We start from the raw sequence: 14,428 nt of genomic DNA, 5'->3' as shown, positions 1-14,428 counted from the left end.
GTCCCGGGGGCAGGGGCAGGATGGGGGGGTGGGACCCCCGCGCTCGGAGCGCACTGAGGAAGCGGAGGTTTCACAAGCTGAGGGTACACGTGACACGGGGAGTGTGACAGGAGGAACCAGCAGTGGCCCTGCAGCGCCCCGGTCCCCACGGCACGGCCCTGGTGGCCCGGTGGCCATGGCGCCCTGGCTGCCCATCAAGGAGAAGTATGGCGTGGGTGAGTGGGGGCTGTGGGCATTGAGCCTTGTGGGGGTTTCTGCTGGGCTGGAGGGGCGCAGGGCTGGCAGGATGGGGTGCTCAGGGTGAGGTGACATCCCCCCTGCATCTGGTGGTGGCAGCTGGGTGATGGCAGCCGAGCTGGTGCCATTGTGAGGTGATGTGAGGAGGGGGCCAGGTCCCTGTGGTGGCTGCAGGAACAAACAGGGGTAGCGGGGGCTGCAGGGCTGGTGACAGAAGGCTCAGGGAAGGGGGCCAAGCAGGACAGGTGCCAGCAGGACCCACGCACCAGGAGGCTCCCGAGCTGGTGCTGGCGGGGGTGGGAAGCACTGGGGTGGTTCCAGTCTCTCCAGTGCTGGGTCTGTGCTCAGTCTGGCTGCTGTGGAACTGGGGGAACCTTGAGACACCCCGATAATTTTCCTCAGGTTCCAACTGGGGCTTTGCAGCTGCCTTGGTGTTGATGATGGCAAAGCCCTGAGCACACCCATTCCTTGCAGCACCCCCTGCTTGGGCCCCCTGTGCCTGCACCAGCTCTGGGCACCCCCACTCCCTGCAGCACCCCCGGCTTCTGCTGGGTCTGGCAGCCCTGTGCTTCTTCCCGTTTCTTGTGGGGCCGTTTCCTGCACCCTTCCCTTGCACTTTCTGCAGTGCTGGAGCAAGTGCTGAGCTGCTGCAGGGTCCTGAGCAGCACCTGAGAGAGAGCAGAGCTGCTGCTGGTCCCAGCTGGCTCAGGGTGGTGCTAGCAGGGATCCCCGGGTGTAGGGACTGTCCCCCCGTCTGGGAGCCAAACCAGGGCTGCCTGCCCCAGAGCTGTCCCTGGGGCCAGAAACAGCGACAGGGACAACCACAGCGCAGCCGGGCAGGAAGTGGCTGACCACGGGAGAGCTCCTGTCCCCACCTCCCCCCTCCCCTGCCACCAGCTCCGCTGTCCCCCAGACCAGTCCCTGGGCCACCAGCCCTGTGCAGGTGCTCAGCTGGCACTTGCCTCCCTGGAGCAGGACTCAGCAGGGTGTGGGTGGCAGGCAGGGGGACCCCTGAGTGCCAAAAGAGGGCTGGGGGTTTCTGCTGTGCCTGGCCCTGTGTGTGCTGTGCCGTGGTTCTCCTGTGTGGGGTTGGGCAGCTTGGGGGTCTCACGCTTGGGGTGCTGTGGGGGGCACCCAGCCCGCGCACAGGACCTGGGGGCTGGTGAGGGGCTCCAGGCAGGAATCCCAACTCCCAGCCCCTCTTCCCACAGCCGTGTGGAACTTCCCACGCACCAAGGAGCATCACCTCCCGCTGCAGATCGGGGAGATGGTGCACATCCTGCAGGCCTCCGAGGGTAAGGGGGACCCCCGGGTGCACCCCAGCGTGGGTTCCTGCACCCTCCTTTGTCCCTGCAGCAGGGGCCAGGACCCCCAGCCTGGCTGACGATGTCCCCTCCTCCCCTCGCAGGCTGGTACTGCGGGTACTCGCTCCGGAACAGGGCTGCCCGGGTAGGTGAGGGCGTGCTGGGGTTTTGGAGGGCGCAGGGGCACTGCTGGTGGCTTTGCCAGTCCCTGCTGGGTGTCTGTGTGGGCAGAGGGGGCATGGACGGCAGCTTGCCCTGTCCCTGGGGGGATGCTGGGGTTTGTGGGGAGCAGAGGGCATGGCAGGCTGGGCACCCCGTGGCACTGGGAGCCCCCTGAGGAACATCTCCCAGCCTGGGGATGCCGACAGCTCTGGCTCCTTCAGGGCATCTTCCCGGCCTCGCTGATCCGGCTGAAGGGCGCCGTGGTGGAGCAGCGAGGGTAGGTACGGGGCACGGAGCACGGGCAGGGACGGTGGGCTCCATCTTCTGCCCCGTGTGGGGTCCCTGCGGTGCTGGGGGGCTCCAGGGGTCCCTGTGCCTCCCCCAGGGTGGAGGAGAGCGTGGAGGAGAACACCCCCATGGTGCAGGAGATCACCACCACGCTGCGGGAGTGGGCCACCATCTGGAAGCAGCTCTACGTGGTGAGGGACGAGGGTCTGGATGTCGGGGGGGATGTGGGACCGGGGTGGGGGACCCTTGGTGACCCTGTGGTGCTGCCGCAGGCCGGGCAGACGGAGAGGTACGGGCAGGTGAAGCAGATGATGCAGGAGCTGATGGAGCAGCGCTCGCAGCTGCTCTCGGGGACGCTGCCCAAGGACCAGCTCCTGCGGCTCAGGAAGGAGGTGACCGGCAAGATGGACTACGGCAACAAGTGAGGACGGGGACGGGGCACAGGGACCTCAAATCTGCCTCTGGCACAGGCTGTGCGGTGCCCAGGTGTGCTCCCTGCTGTCCTGGTTGGCTGTCCCTGTGTCCCCATCATCCCAGCTGGCTGTCCCGTGGTGGCTGGGGACAGTAAGTTGCCACCAGCTGCTCAAGCCACCTGGCTAAGGGCTGTGGCTGGGGACAGGAATGTTCCTGGTGCTGCCAGCTCCTGTCCCCTTTACCAGTCGGATCTGTCCTCCCCCTCAGCCCCTGTGCAAGGACAAGTGAGTCCCGATGGGACACACGGAGCCGTGTGCCCCCAGTCCTGCCTCACTCCATCCTGGCCCCTGCAGGATCCTGGCGCTGGACCTGGTGGTGCGGGATGAGGACGAGAACATCCTGGACCCCGACAGGACCAGCGTCATCAGCCTCTTCCAGGCGCACAGGAGAGCGGCACAAACCCTCACCCAGCGCATCCAGGAGGAGACGGTGAGGGCGCTGCTGGCCCTGCACCCGGAGCCCGATGTCCCCTGTCCCGGGGGATGTGACAGGGGCTGAGCTGTGGGGCTGAGCCACCTTGTGTCCCCATCCCAGAGCCCGCAGCAGACAGCACCAGGCCATGGCACCCACGGGGCTGCTTCGCCCTCTCACAACCTCTATCTCTGCGTCCGCAATTTCGTCTGCCACATCGGGGAGGAGGCGCAGCTCTTCATGGCGCTGTACGACCCCGGCGAGCAGCGCATCATCAGGTGGGGTCCGGGGGCACAAGAGCCCTGGCCGTGCTGTGCTGGGTGCTTGTCCTGCTGCTCCCCGTGGCATTGCCCATCCTGCCCTGCCCAGAAGCACCCAGAGGGTGTCACAGGGGGAAGGGGCACGTCTCTAGAGCGGGAAGGTTTGTCACAACCGTGTCCCGTGGGACAGCCCATGGCTCGTGCTGCCCCAGGCACTAGTGAGGTGGCCAGTGAGGTGGCCAGGCTGGGCCAGCAGCGACTGGGGACGCTGGAGGAGCGGTGGGAGCTGCCAGGGGCTCTGTCATCCCGGTGCTCACCTCAACCATCACTCACCCCGCAGCGAGAACTACGTGATCCGCTGGGCCAGCACCGGGGTCCCCCAGGACATCGAGCTGCTCAACAACCTCAAGGTGGTGTTCACGGTGAGGACAGACCCCGAGGAGGCTGCGCTGCTCCCTCCTGTCGCCCCCTCCTGCCGATCTGCAGCATTTGGGGTACCCCGCGAGAAGCCGAAACCCCCCAGTCCCCCTGTTCGTGTATCCCCAGCCCTTCGCCTGGACGGGATCTCCTCCCCGTGCTGGGGGTCCCGGGGTCCCCTCCCGGTGCTGGGGGTCTCAGGGTGCCCGCTCGTCCCACCCCCGCTCGGCTCTCGCTGACTCAGCGCTTTGGCTGCAGCGCAGCGCTGACCCCCGGGACGGCGCGGAGCCGTCGATATGCAAATGAGCCGGGAAAATCAATGTTAATGAGCAGCATCAGCACTTCGGCTCCGCTGCCCCTGGGCTCTCGCCCATCTACGCCTTCTGCTTTGTTCGCTACGCGTGTTCCTACGCGTTGTGGCATGTCCCTGTCCCTTCTCCTTAGCGCAGCTGGAAGGTTTTGGCGCAGGGGCAGCACCCGTTCCCCTCCCCAGTTCTCCGGAGCTGGGGTACAGGGCCACCCTGGCATCCTCACACCATGCCAGGTTGCCCCCGCTTGCCAAACTGCCTGGGCTGGGGTGGCCGGTTGGGACTATGGGTCCTGGCATTGTCCCCAACCCTGGGATTTGGGACTCCCGGGCAGCAGGGACCCATGGAAGCTCTGTGCGCACTGATCACCTGGTGCTGGCACGTCCCCTGCGGTGCTGCCAGGGTGACACGGCTCCTGTCTCCCAGGACCTGGGCAGCACGGATCTGAAGCGGGAGCGGCTGTTCCTGGTGTGCCAGATCATCCGGGTGGGGCGCATGGACCTGCGGGACAGCCACAGCCGCAAGCTCAGCACGGGCCTGCGCCGGCCCTTCGGCATCTCAGGTGGGGGTGGGCTCCTTGGAGACCCCCAGGGATCCTGTGCCACCACCCTGGCACCTCCCCAGCCACCACATCAGGCTCTGTGATGTCCCTGGGCCGTCCCCACTGTCCCTTTTCCCTGCCTGCAGACCCCAGCCCTCTGCATGGCTGTCCCCACACTGTCCCCACCACGGGGCTGTCCTTGCCCAAGGGACACAACACCCTGCAGCCCTGGGGAGATCCCCTGCCTTCACCTCCCCCCATGATCTGTTCTGGGCATGGATCATTGGTTGGAGGTGCCACCCCTGTCATGATGCCACCTCTGTGTCACTGCAGTGATGGACATCACCGACATCACCAAGGGGACGTGTGACAGCGACGAGGACAAGCAGCACTTCATCCCCGTCCACCTGTGAGCCCTGGGGGACAGGGAGGGAGGCAGGCAGGGAGCAGCACTCCAGGGCCTGGCTGGCATGGGGACACCAGCTGCCAGGGGACAGGAGGTGCAAGGATCAAAGACAAAAGGTTTTTCCCCTAAATGTGGCTTTTCCAGAGTGGCTACTGATGGTGATTTCCTTCACAATATGATCCGGAAGGTGGTGGAGGGGAAGGACATCAACCACAAGGGACAAGGTAGAGACCCTGTGTCCCCTGTCCCCTTGCTGTGACATGAAACTCTTCCCTGTGCCACCTGCTTGTCTCACGAGGCAGTCCCTGCAGGGTTGAGGACTTGCTGTGGCCCTGGTGGCTCCCCCAGCTCTTGTTGTCACTCCTTGAAAAATCACTGTGGTCCCTACAGGGCTCTGGGTGTCCCTGAAGATGCTGTGGGGAGACCTGAGCCAGGTGAGGAAGGACCACCCACACCTGGTGGACCGCAGCACGGCCGTGGCTCGCAAGCTGGGCTACCCAGAGGTCATCATGCCAGGCAAGTGTGGTGGGGAGAAACCCGGGGGTCTCTGGGGGTGACAGCACGGTGCCAGGACCTGGCTGACGGGGATGTCCCCTCCAGGTGATGTCAGGAACGACATCTACCTGACGCTGCTGCAGGGTGAGTTCGACAAGGGCAACAAGAAGACGCAGAAGAACGTGGAGGTGACCGTGTGTGTCTGTGACGAGGCAGGAAATGTGATGCAGGTATGGCAGGTGTCCCCTGTGTCACCTCACCTGGTAGAGCCAGCAGCTCCAGTGGCAAAACTGGCTGGAGGAGCCTCTTGGAGCTGCCTGGAATAGAATAAAGAGATGAAAAAGTGCTGTGAAGGGATAGAGAGAAAAATGTCCTCCCTTGGGGACTGGGTGCAGGCAGGAGGGCAGGGGGGTTCAGAGCCGAGTGTCACCTCCCCAGGCTGGCTCTTGCCTCTCTCCAGGTGTTCTGACACCAATTCTTAGCTGGCTCCTGAGGAATGGGCTGGAATTGCTGGACCAGTCCAGGGATGCATCTCCATCCCTGATGTGCCCTGGGAGAGCCACGTGTCCCTGCAGAGGTGGCACCAGGCTTGGAGGAGGTGGAGGGGACGGATTTTAGGAATATTTAGGCAGGGGATTTTTGGGGGTGGCAGAGATGGGAATTCTCCCTCCCTGTGAGGTAATTTAGGCTGATCCCAAGGTATCTCCTCCTGGCAGAACGTGATTCATGCAGGAGCAGGGGACAGCCCCACCAGCCACTACCGCTCCGTTGTTTACTACCAGCAGCGGCACCAGCGCTGGATGGAGACCCTGAAGGTCTGGGCACTGGGGCTGGGGCGGGAATTCTGATCTAAATGCTCCTAAATTTCCCATTTTTACTCCCAAATTTCTGGGTTGTAGGTCCAAATTCCCCATTTTTTGGTGCCAAATTTCCCTATTTAGACCCAAATTGTCCTTTTTGGGGCCGAATTTCTCTTTTTTATCCCCAAATTTCCCATTTTTTGGTCATAATTCTACTTTTTTTATTTTTTTTTTTTGGCCCAAATTTCCCTTTCTGATCTCAAATTCTCCTTTTTTATTCCCAAATTCTCCCTTCCATGACCCAAATTTCCCTTTTCCAGTCCCAAATTTTCCTTTCCTGGACCCAAATTCCCATTTTTGCTCCCAAATTCTCCTTTTTCAGCCCCAAATTTCACTTTTTTATTCCCAAATTCCCAACTGTAGGTCAAAATTCTCCTTTTTTTTCCTCCTAAATTTGGCTTTTTGGACCCAAATTTCCCATCTGGGTGACGAAATTTCCATTTTCAGCCCCAAATTCTCCCTTCCATGACCCAAATTTCCCTTTTCCAGTCCCAAATTTTCCTTTGCTGGACCCAAATTCCCATTTTTGCTCCCAAATTCTCCTTTTTCAGCCCCAAATTTCACTTTTTTATTCCCAAATTCCCAACTGTAGGTCAAAATTCTCCTTTTTTGCTCCTAAATTTGGCTTTTTGGACCCAAATTTCCCATCTGGGTGACAAAATTTCCATTTTCAGTCCCAAATCCTCCCTTCCAGGACCCAAATTTCTCTTTTCCAGTCCCAAATTTTCCTTTTCTGGACCCAAATTCCCATTTTTGCTCCCAAATTCCAAATTTCTCTTTTTTATTCCCAAATTCCCAACTGTAGGTCAAAATTCTCCTTTTTTTGCTCCTAAATTGGCTTTTTGGACCCAAATTTCCCATCTGGGTGACAAAATTTCCATTTTCAGCCCCAAATTCTCCCTTCCAGGACCCAAATTTCTCCTTTTTAGCCCCGAATTTCCCATTTTAGATCAGAGTGGGAATGGGCTGCACCCCCTCCAGGCTGTGGCACTCACTCCTCCTGTGCCACAGCACACCTGCTCTTCAGGGCAGGTTTTGGGGGGCAGTCCTTGGTCCCAGCTTGGAGATGATGGAGGTGCTGCCGGAGTCACAACATGACCCAGCATGATCCCAGTGCCCCCAGTTCAGCCTCACTGGTTGCCTGGGAAGGATGTGGGGCTGGTTTGCAGCAGGATGGCCAGCACAGCCCTTTCCCAGCCCCAGAGGGACACTGCCCATGTCCCCTGCCCTCACCTTGGCACACATTTCCACCCAGATCGCCGTTCCCATCGAGGACGTGCACAGGACCCACCTGAGGTTCACCTTCCGCCACCGCTCCTCCAGTGACTGTGAGTGTCCCTTGTCCCAGACCTTCCTCCCAGGTGTGTCCCTGTCCCCTCTGAGCCCCCTCACCTCACCCCGTGTGTCCCCCCCAGCCAAGGACCGCAGCGAGCGGATTTTCTCCATGGCCTTTGTGCGGCTGATGCGCCCCGATGGAACCACGCTGCGGGATGGGGAGCACGACCTGGTGCTCTACAAGGTATGGGGGGGTCACAGAGCCCCCAAAAGTGGGGAGGCTGTGGGACAGCAGCACTTTTGAGGCCAGTCCTTGCCTGAGCCACAGCGCTGGTGGCACGTCCCCAAAGTCCCCGAGGGTTTGCGGTGCCTCCCTGCCGCCCTCGCTGTCCTTGGTGACGCGGTGTCTCCAATCCCTGCGCTGCTCCTTTGGAATGACAAGTTTGGTTTGGGAAAAGGAGATTTAAGCGTTTGTGACGGGGAGGGAACGTCCCCGTGGTGTGGCTGTGCTTCACCTGATTTCACCAGCCCTGGCGCTGCTCGGGTTTGCTCTGAGAGAGTGGAGGGGAGGGAAAATCGCTGTTCATTTGGGAAAAACACACTCAGCTCCATGTGAAGCCCCCTCACCTGGTGTCCCCTCCCCAGAGTGGGGCTGCTGTGACCAGAAAGGAGGCACGAGCTGGTCCCTGCTGCCAGGGCGAGCTCAGGGCTCTTCCCTATGTGTTGTCACCTTCCACTGCCTGGCCATGGAGCTGCAGTGTCCCTGAGGGTCACCTGCTCCCCTGCTCCTGGGCTGCTGCTTCGTGTTCTCTGATTTTGGCAACGTGACCACAGTTTCTCCAGGCAGATCCACGTTCCTCCCTGAATCTTGCATTTTTTTGGGATGAGCCGACCCGGCCCCGCCTGCTGTGGCAGCCCAGGATGTGGACAGACCATGCTGTTCCTCCCCGAGGCTCCTGCACATTTGAAATCATTGTTATGTCCCTCCCCCCTGCTTTATTTTTGGGCAAAAGACCCAAATTCTTTAACTGCTGCCATCGCCCTCGGCGCTGGCGATGCTCCCTGGCTCTCTGGGGACTGTCCCCTCCACAGCAGGAGCATCAGGCACCTTTGGGACATGCCAGAGCTGGCTGTGGCAGTGAGATCAAACCTCCCACACCTCCCTGCTAGGAGAACAAATCCCCCACACCTCTGTTCTGGGTCCCTGTCCTGCTGAGCCACCTCGTTCTGAGCTGCTCCATCCTCTCCCTGTCTGACACCGGGGGCTGGATTCTGGGAGTCAGGAGCTATTTCATCTTTTTATTTCTTTATGTGAGTGAAGAGCTTTTAGCTGCTCAGACCTCTTGATCTCCAGCTGGTCTGAGCTCCAGCCAGTTTTTCCTGCGCTGGCTCGACCCTGGGAAGGAGCACAGGGCTCCTGTGTCCTGGAGGAGATGTCCTGGAGGGGAAAAACCAACAGCAAACAGCTCTGTCACCTCCATCTGACCTTCAGCTGGAGGGGTTTCACCCTGTGAGGCTGCAGGCTGGATGTCTGTGAGCTGCAGCCTGGCTGGCTGGCTCTGGTCATCCCCCACATCCCAGGCTGGCCAAGGAGCAGGGAAGGTCATTCAGAGTCACCTAGGGAGTCCTCCTGATGGAACATTCTCAGCTTAGAGTGGGGGACACAGAAATAATCTGTTTTGTGGCTGTGGAGGTGCCCATACAGGTGGGAGATGTAGGGTGACAGTGATGTTGTGGGGCTGGCTGTCCTGGACACCTGTGGTGTCCTGCTCCATATCAGTGTCCTGGTGTCCCACTGCCCAGGTGTGCTCAATTTTCAGCCTCACACTCCTTTTTGTCACTCTGCTCCTCCTGCTGTTGTCCTGTCCCAAGGCTTGGTGTCACCCCCAGCCCAGCAGAGTCCCTCAGGGAGCAGCTTTGTGGGATCAATGTTGGATCACAACTGATCTCCTGGGCACACTGGGGGCCAAGTCTGTCCCCTGTGACCTGTGCTGTGCCCTGCAGGGTGACAGCAAAAAGCTGGAGGATGCCAGCTCGTACCTGTCCCTGCCCTCGGAGCGGAACCTGTCGGAGCCCAAGCTCCTCTCTGGCTCCTCCTTCCGTGTGAGCGGGGCCACGCCGGGTTTAACCGTGTCCACCCGGGACAGCTTCCAGATCTCCACGCTCGTCTGCTCCACCAAGCTGACCCAGAATGGTGAGTCCTGGCTCCCCACGGCCGGGGATGTGGGGCTGGGGTGTTCCCACCCACTCCTCCCGATGTTTGAGGTGAAAACAGTGGGAACACAGTGCTCACTGAGTGGTCAGAATGGCCAAGACTGTTCCTGGGGAGATCAGCTCGATTTTGGGGGGCTGCCAAGCTCTGGAGGAGGAGCAGCAGTGAGTGGAATTCTCACTTGAATGTGGCTGCTGGAGGCTCCGTGACCTTCCTTCAAAATTGAGGTGGGAATGGGAGCTCTGTGGTTTAACCTCCACTGCTGGGTTAGCTCAGGGGAGTTTCCAGCTCTGGCTGCTCTACACAGGTCAGGACAGCTGAGAGGATTTGTGTCCCCTTTGCCCTGACACATCCCCCTTGGCCAGGGGGGAATGCTGGGCTCTCCTCCCACCTGCTGCAAGGCTGGAAGATGGGAATGGCTCATCCTGCTCTGCCTGAAGTGCAGGGGGCTCAGGGGACATGGCCTCGTGGTGTGGGGATGTGACACACGGTGACAAGTGGCTGCAGGGCACTGTGGTTCAGTGTGGAGGGGTCAGGGATGAACCTGCTCCATTAATTCCCTTCCTGCAGCACAATTTTGTCTCCCACAGCCACGATCTATTTAAAGTTTGTGCTTTATGGCCCTGGCATCAGGGGATTTCAGCACTGAGCAGTGGCTGTGTGTGGGGGTTCTGGCTGTTCCTGGCTGCTCCTGGGCAGCGAGGATGGGATGGGAGAGCTGGAGGTTGGTAACATTGGGGGTCTGGCAGTGAATGGTCAGTGCTGACTGCCCCGTTCCTCCTGCCCAGTGAACCTGCTGGGGCTGCTGAAGTGGCGCTCCAAGCCCAGCCTGCTCTGTGGGAACCTCCAGAAGCTGATGAACGTGGATGGAGGGGAGGTCATCAAGGTACAGCCAGAATTTACTACCCCACCTCCCTCCCTGGTTCCTGCACCCACAGGCCCCCCCATGCCCAGAAGCTGGGTCTGGGGCAGTGCTGGGGTCAGCACTTGAGCCCTCACAGCCCTCCTGTCCCCCCAGTTCCTGCAGGACACACTGGATGCCCTGTTCTCCATCATGATGGAGCACTCAGAGACAGATGTCTATGACACCCTTGTGTTTGACGCCCTGGTGAGCAGAACCTGCGTGGGTCTGAGCCCCCCTCCAGTGCAGGGTGGGCTCTGGTTGGACTGGGGGCAATGGGGTTTGCTGGTCTGAGTGACCCAGCACAGGGCAGGGCTGCGTTCTGGGGGACAATCCCAGCAGGACTCAAAGCTGTTCCTCCCACACCACGACAAAATTCACCCCAGTGCTGGCACCAGGGCAGGGTGGGGTCAGGATTGCTCTGCCCAGACATCCCCCTGCCCACACCAAGCCATGCCCCATGCTTGCTGCCCTCAGGTTTTCATCGTGACGCTGGTGGCTGACAGAAAATTCCAGCATTTCAACACGGTCCTGGAGGCCTACATCCGCCAGCACTTCAGCGCCACGCTGGCCTACAAGTGCGTTCTGTGGGATACGTGGGCAGGGCTGGAATGGTGGGGGGCACAGGGCACAGGGCTGGAATCCCCACGGATATCCCACCCTGCAGGAAGCTGCTGGCGGTGCTGACGCAGTACGTGGAGCAGGCGGGGCGGGGAGAGGCCTGCGAGTCCCTGCCGCGCACCTTCAAGGCCTTGGAGTACATCTTCAAATTCATCGTCCGCTCCCGCCGCCTCTTCTCCCAGTAAGTGCTGCCAGTGCTCCCAGTGCTCCCAGTGGCACGCTCTGCTGTGTGCTGGCTCTGGGGTCTGGGGGAGGGAGGGTCCCTGTGCTGTGGGAGCGGTGTCAGCGCCATCATCATTGCCAGGGTTGTGGCAATGGCAGCTCAGCCCACCCGGTGGGCTCATTCCTGGCCATGCTGCTGTGCTGTCTGGTCCCCAAGCAGGCTCCTCCAATCCTCTCCTTGAGGGTTCTGGCAGTTTTCAGCTTGGTGCCGTCCTCTGGATGCTGCTGGGCAATGCTGGTGCGCTGTGGGGGTGAGCAGTGCTGTCCACCTCAGCCACCTCTGTCCCCACATCCAGCACATCCTGAGGGTGAGGGCAGGTGGGGGGTCTGGAATCGCCTCCTGAGCCCCTTCCCAGTGCAAAAACAGGAGAGTTCTGCTCAGTCTTAGCAGTTGCCTGTGCTTGGGCAGGGGCTGAGCCTGGGAACTCAGCCCCAGCTGGGTTCATTTCAGGAATTCAGAGAGTTTCTGGCCACCCCAAATGCCCAGCAATGAACCTGCACCACAGTGACCCTGCACCACAGTGACCTCTGCCCCAGCCACCCCTGATGGGGATTTCCAGTGAGCTCTTAAAATCCTCCCACAACGGAGATGGCAAAATGTCCTGGGCAGTCTGTGTGAATGGGCTGGGCTCCTCCGTGGCTCAAAGGTCAAGAGACCCCCCAGGCACCTCCAGAGCGCCCACAGGCCTGGTTTCACACCATGGGGCTCACATCCCAGTCTGGGTGATGGCACAAACACCCCTCCCCTGGGCTGGTGTGGGAGAGGAGGAAATCAGAGAAAGCCAGTGACGTTCCTCTTTCGTTCCACGTACACGACACCGAAAGCTGAAGTGTCCTGAGGGAACAGTGGGCAGTGAGGTGGGCAGGGAGGGACCCCCACACACACGGCAAGGTCCTCCTGCAAGGGGTGGGCACTGGCTGGCACCAAAAGCAGTGGGATTGTCCCCAAAAGCAGTGGGATTGCCCCCAAAAGCAGTGGGATTGCCCCCAAAAGCAGTGGGATTGCCCCATTCCCGGGTGCTGTGGTTCAGCAGGAGGATGTTTTTTGGGCAGAATGAGAGCTTTGCCTCCTCCACCCCGAGCCCAGGATGTGTTAGGGTCCCTGTGGGTGAGGAGCTGTGCTGGCATCCCTGTGCCCCCAGGGATTGTCACACACCTCACTCTGCCCCACTCTATTATTAATTTGTGTGATTTGAGCCCTATCTGTCCTCTCCACTTGTGTCCCACCCATGGCTCCGGGGAACATCACACCCAGCACCTGCCTGTCCCTCCTGCACGAGCACACAGAGCAGATTCCCAGCTCAGAGTGCTCCTGGCAGGAGAAATTAATTACACGGCGCATTTGCAAACAGCCCCGTGAATGAGTTTGCCTGCAACAGAAACATCCCCGAGGACATTTAGCGATTTTATAGAGCTTCCCTTTATCTCAGCAATCTCAACGTGCAATAACACGGGCTCCTCAGATCCTCTAAGTGCTCTGAACGTGCTGCAATTTGTACAGGCTGTAATGGACAGGAATTGGGTTGTAATTAGAGTCGGTTGCTGCAGATTGCCAGGTCTGGGATTGCCTGTGCTGCTGCTGGAGCAGCGCCTGCAGCTCCCGTGAGGAGCCCAGGTAGCTGCAAGGATGATTGAGGACCCTGTCCTCCACCTTGGGACACCTCCCTGTGTCCTCTCAGGGGCCCCCATGGCACTGTGGTGACATTTCTCCCTTCCTGCTTCCTCCTTGCTGGTTCCTCTGGCTGCTTCTGCTTTTTAACCATCACTGAGGGTGGCAAAACTTTCTCTGCCCATGCTCATTGTCCCGCTGGATTTTGAGGCCAAGTGAGACTGGATGGGTTTCCCAGCCCAAACCAGTCCATAATTCCTGAATTTCCTTACATAGCTGGTGGCTGGATAATTTTTCCTGCCACTGCTTGGTGTCAGTGATGGGGGAATTACTCAAACAGTGCAGTGACTCGATTTCTGTGATCAACTTTGCAGTTTTCCTTCAGCTTTGCACATCCCATGGCTAAAATTCCCTCATTCAGTTTGCTCTGGTCCAGCTGGTGAGGGGGGCTGGAGGGCTCAGGAGGTTCCTGCTCAAGTGGGATGGTGCTGAACTGCTTTGAGCTGCAGAATTATGGAAAGGAGACTTTTTTAAAAAAAATAAAAATGAGTTTTTGTGAGTGGACATGATGGAGCAGTGGCTGTGCCAGGGCTGTGGTAGTGCCAGGGCTCACCACTAGATCCATGGATCCAAACACATGAAGGAGATGAATTTTCTCCTCTTTGGGCTTGGTTGTTTATTAAATCTTATCAAAAGCACAGACAGTTCAGCAACACTTCCAGCTACCAGCTAAAAGTGAGCAAAATGGAGAGAGATCCAGCTGTTACAAGGTCTCTTAAAGCTAAACAGTCCAATAGAGAATTTACACCTGTATTATTTATACTTTTAACCCAATAACCAAATTCCCATGACCCACAGTGCAGCACTGATTGTCCAGCCAGAAACCACTGCCTGAAACCATGAAGAAGGAAGAACATTGAGACACCACCCAAAATCCTCCATCTTGTCCCATACTTATCACTATATTATAAAACCCTCAAATTTAAAACCCTTCACCATGTGAAAGCACACACTTTTATTTAACTGCACACCAGTGATTTTAACTCCATCACTCAAATTTAGAAGCCTTCTCCAAGGTCTCAGGTCAAAAGCAGTGTTCTGTGCCAGAAAACACAGAAAGCTCAAAAAACCCAGGTTTCTGGGATCCAGCACATGGATGGGTATAATTAACTGGGATGAGCAGAGGCTGGCAGTGCCAGGGAGGGTGTGTGGCATGGTGGCAGCATGGTGACAGCACAGTGACTGTGGCCATTGCAGGCTCTACGAGGGGAAGGAGGTGGCCGAGTTCCAGCGCTCCCTGCAGCGGTTCTTCCTCGCCCTGAACCAGCTGATGCAGTCCCCCTTGGAGGGTCCCACTCTGCTCTCCCAGGTAGGGTGTGGGGTGGTGCTGGGAGGGCTCAGCTCTGTTGTGAGGTGTCCAGGCCA

At 59.1% G+C, this 14,428-nt stretch overlaps 1 protein-coding gene across 1 annotated transcript in view; it reads left to right on the top strand.

Annotated features, from left to right (window-relative positions):
• The first annotated feature begins 101 nt into the window (after positions 1 to 101).
• Positions 102 to 14,428, top strand: part of LOC116996493 (dedicator of cytokinesis protein 2-like) — a 41,931-nt gene continuing 27,604 nt past the window's right edge. Inside the window, exons 1-23 of the mRNA XM_033060220.1 lie at positions 102 to 215; positions 1,449 to 1,532; positions 1,646 to 1,686; positions 1,925 to 1,980; positions 2,089 to 2,182; positions 2,264 to 2,412; positions 2,759 to 2,894; positions 3,000 to 3,154; positions 3,477 to 3,558; positions 4,288 to 4,423; positions 4,736 to 4,811; positions 4,953 to 5,032; positions 5,199 to 5,324; positions 5,409 to 5,533; positions 6,020 to 6,118; positions 7,419 to 7,491; positions 7,579 to 7,682; positions 9,443 to 9,632; positions 10,439 to 10,536; positions 10,669 to 10,758; positions 11,029 to 11,129; positions 11,219 to 11,353; positions 14,261 to 14,372. Of these exons, the coding sequence (XP_032916111.1) occupies positions 176 to 215; positions 1,449 to 1,532; positions 1,646 to 1,686; positions 1,925 to 1,980; positions 2,089 to 2,182; positions 2,264 to 2,412; positions 2,759 to 2,894; positions 3,000 to 3,154; positions 3,477 to 3,558; positions 4,288 to 4,423; positions 4,736 to 4,811; positions 4,953 to 5,032; positions 5,199 to 5,324; positions 5,409 to 5,533; positions 6,020 to 6,118; positions 7,419 to 7,491; positions 7,579 to 7,682; positions 9,443 to 9,632; positions 10,439 to 10,536; positions 10,669 to 10,758; positions 11,029 to 11,129; positions 11,219 to 11,353; positions 14,261 to 14,372 (2,382 nt within the window). The 5' untranslated portion in view covers positions 102 to 175. The remainder of the gene's footprint in view (positions 216 to 1,448; positions 1,533 to 1,645; positions 1,687 to 1,924; positions 1,981 to 2,088; positions 2,183 to 2,263; positions 2,413 to 2,758; positions 2,895 to 2,999; positions 3,155 to 3,476; positions 3,559 to 4,287; positions 4,424 to 4,735; positions 4,812 to 4,952; positions 5,033 to 5,198; positions 5,325 to 5,408; positions 5,534 to 6,019; positions 6,119 to 7,418; positions 7,492 to 7,578; positions 7,683 to 9,442; positions 9,633 to 10,438; positions 10,537 to 10,668; positions 10,759 to 11,028; positions 11,130 to 11,218; positions 11,354 to 14,260; positions 14,373 to 14,428) is intronic.

This window comes from Catharus ustulatus, chromosome 5 (assembly GCF_009819885.2).
Source record: "Catharus ustulatus isolate bCatUst1 chromosome 5, bCatUst1.pri.v2, whole genome shotgun sequence".
Taxonomy (NCBI): Eukaryota; Metazoa; Chordata; class Aves; order Passeriformes; family Turdidae; genus Catharus; species Catharus ustulatus.
The sequence above is the reverse complement of the archived record's forward strand: the minus strand, read 5'-3'. Positions and strand labels throughout refer to the sequence as shown.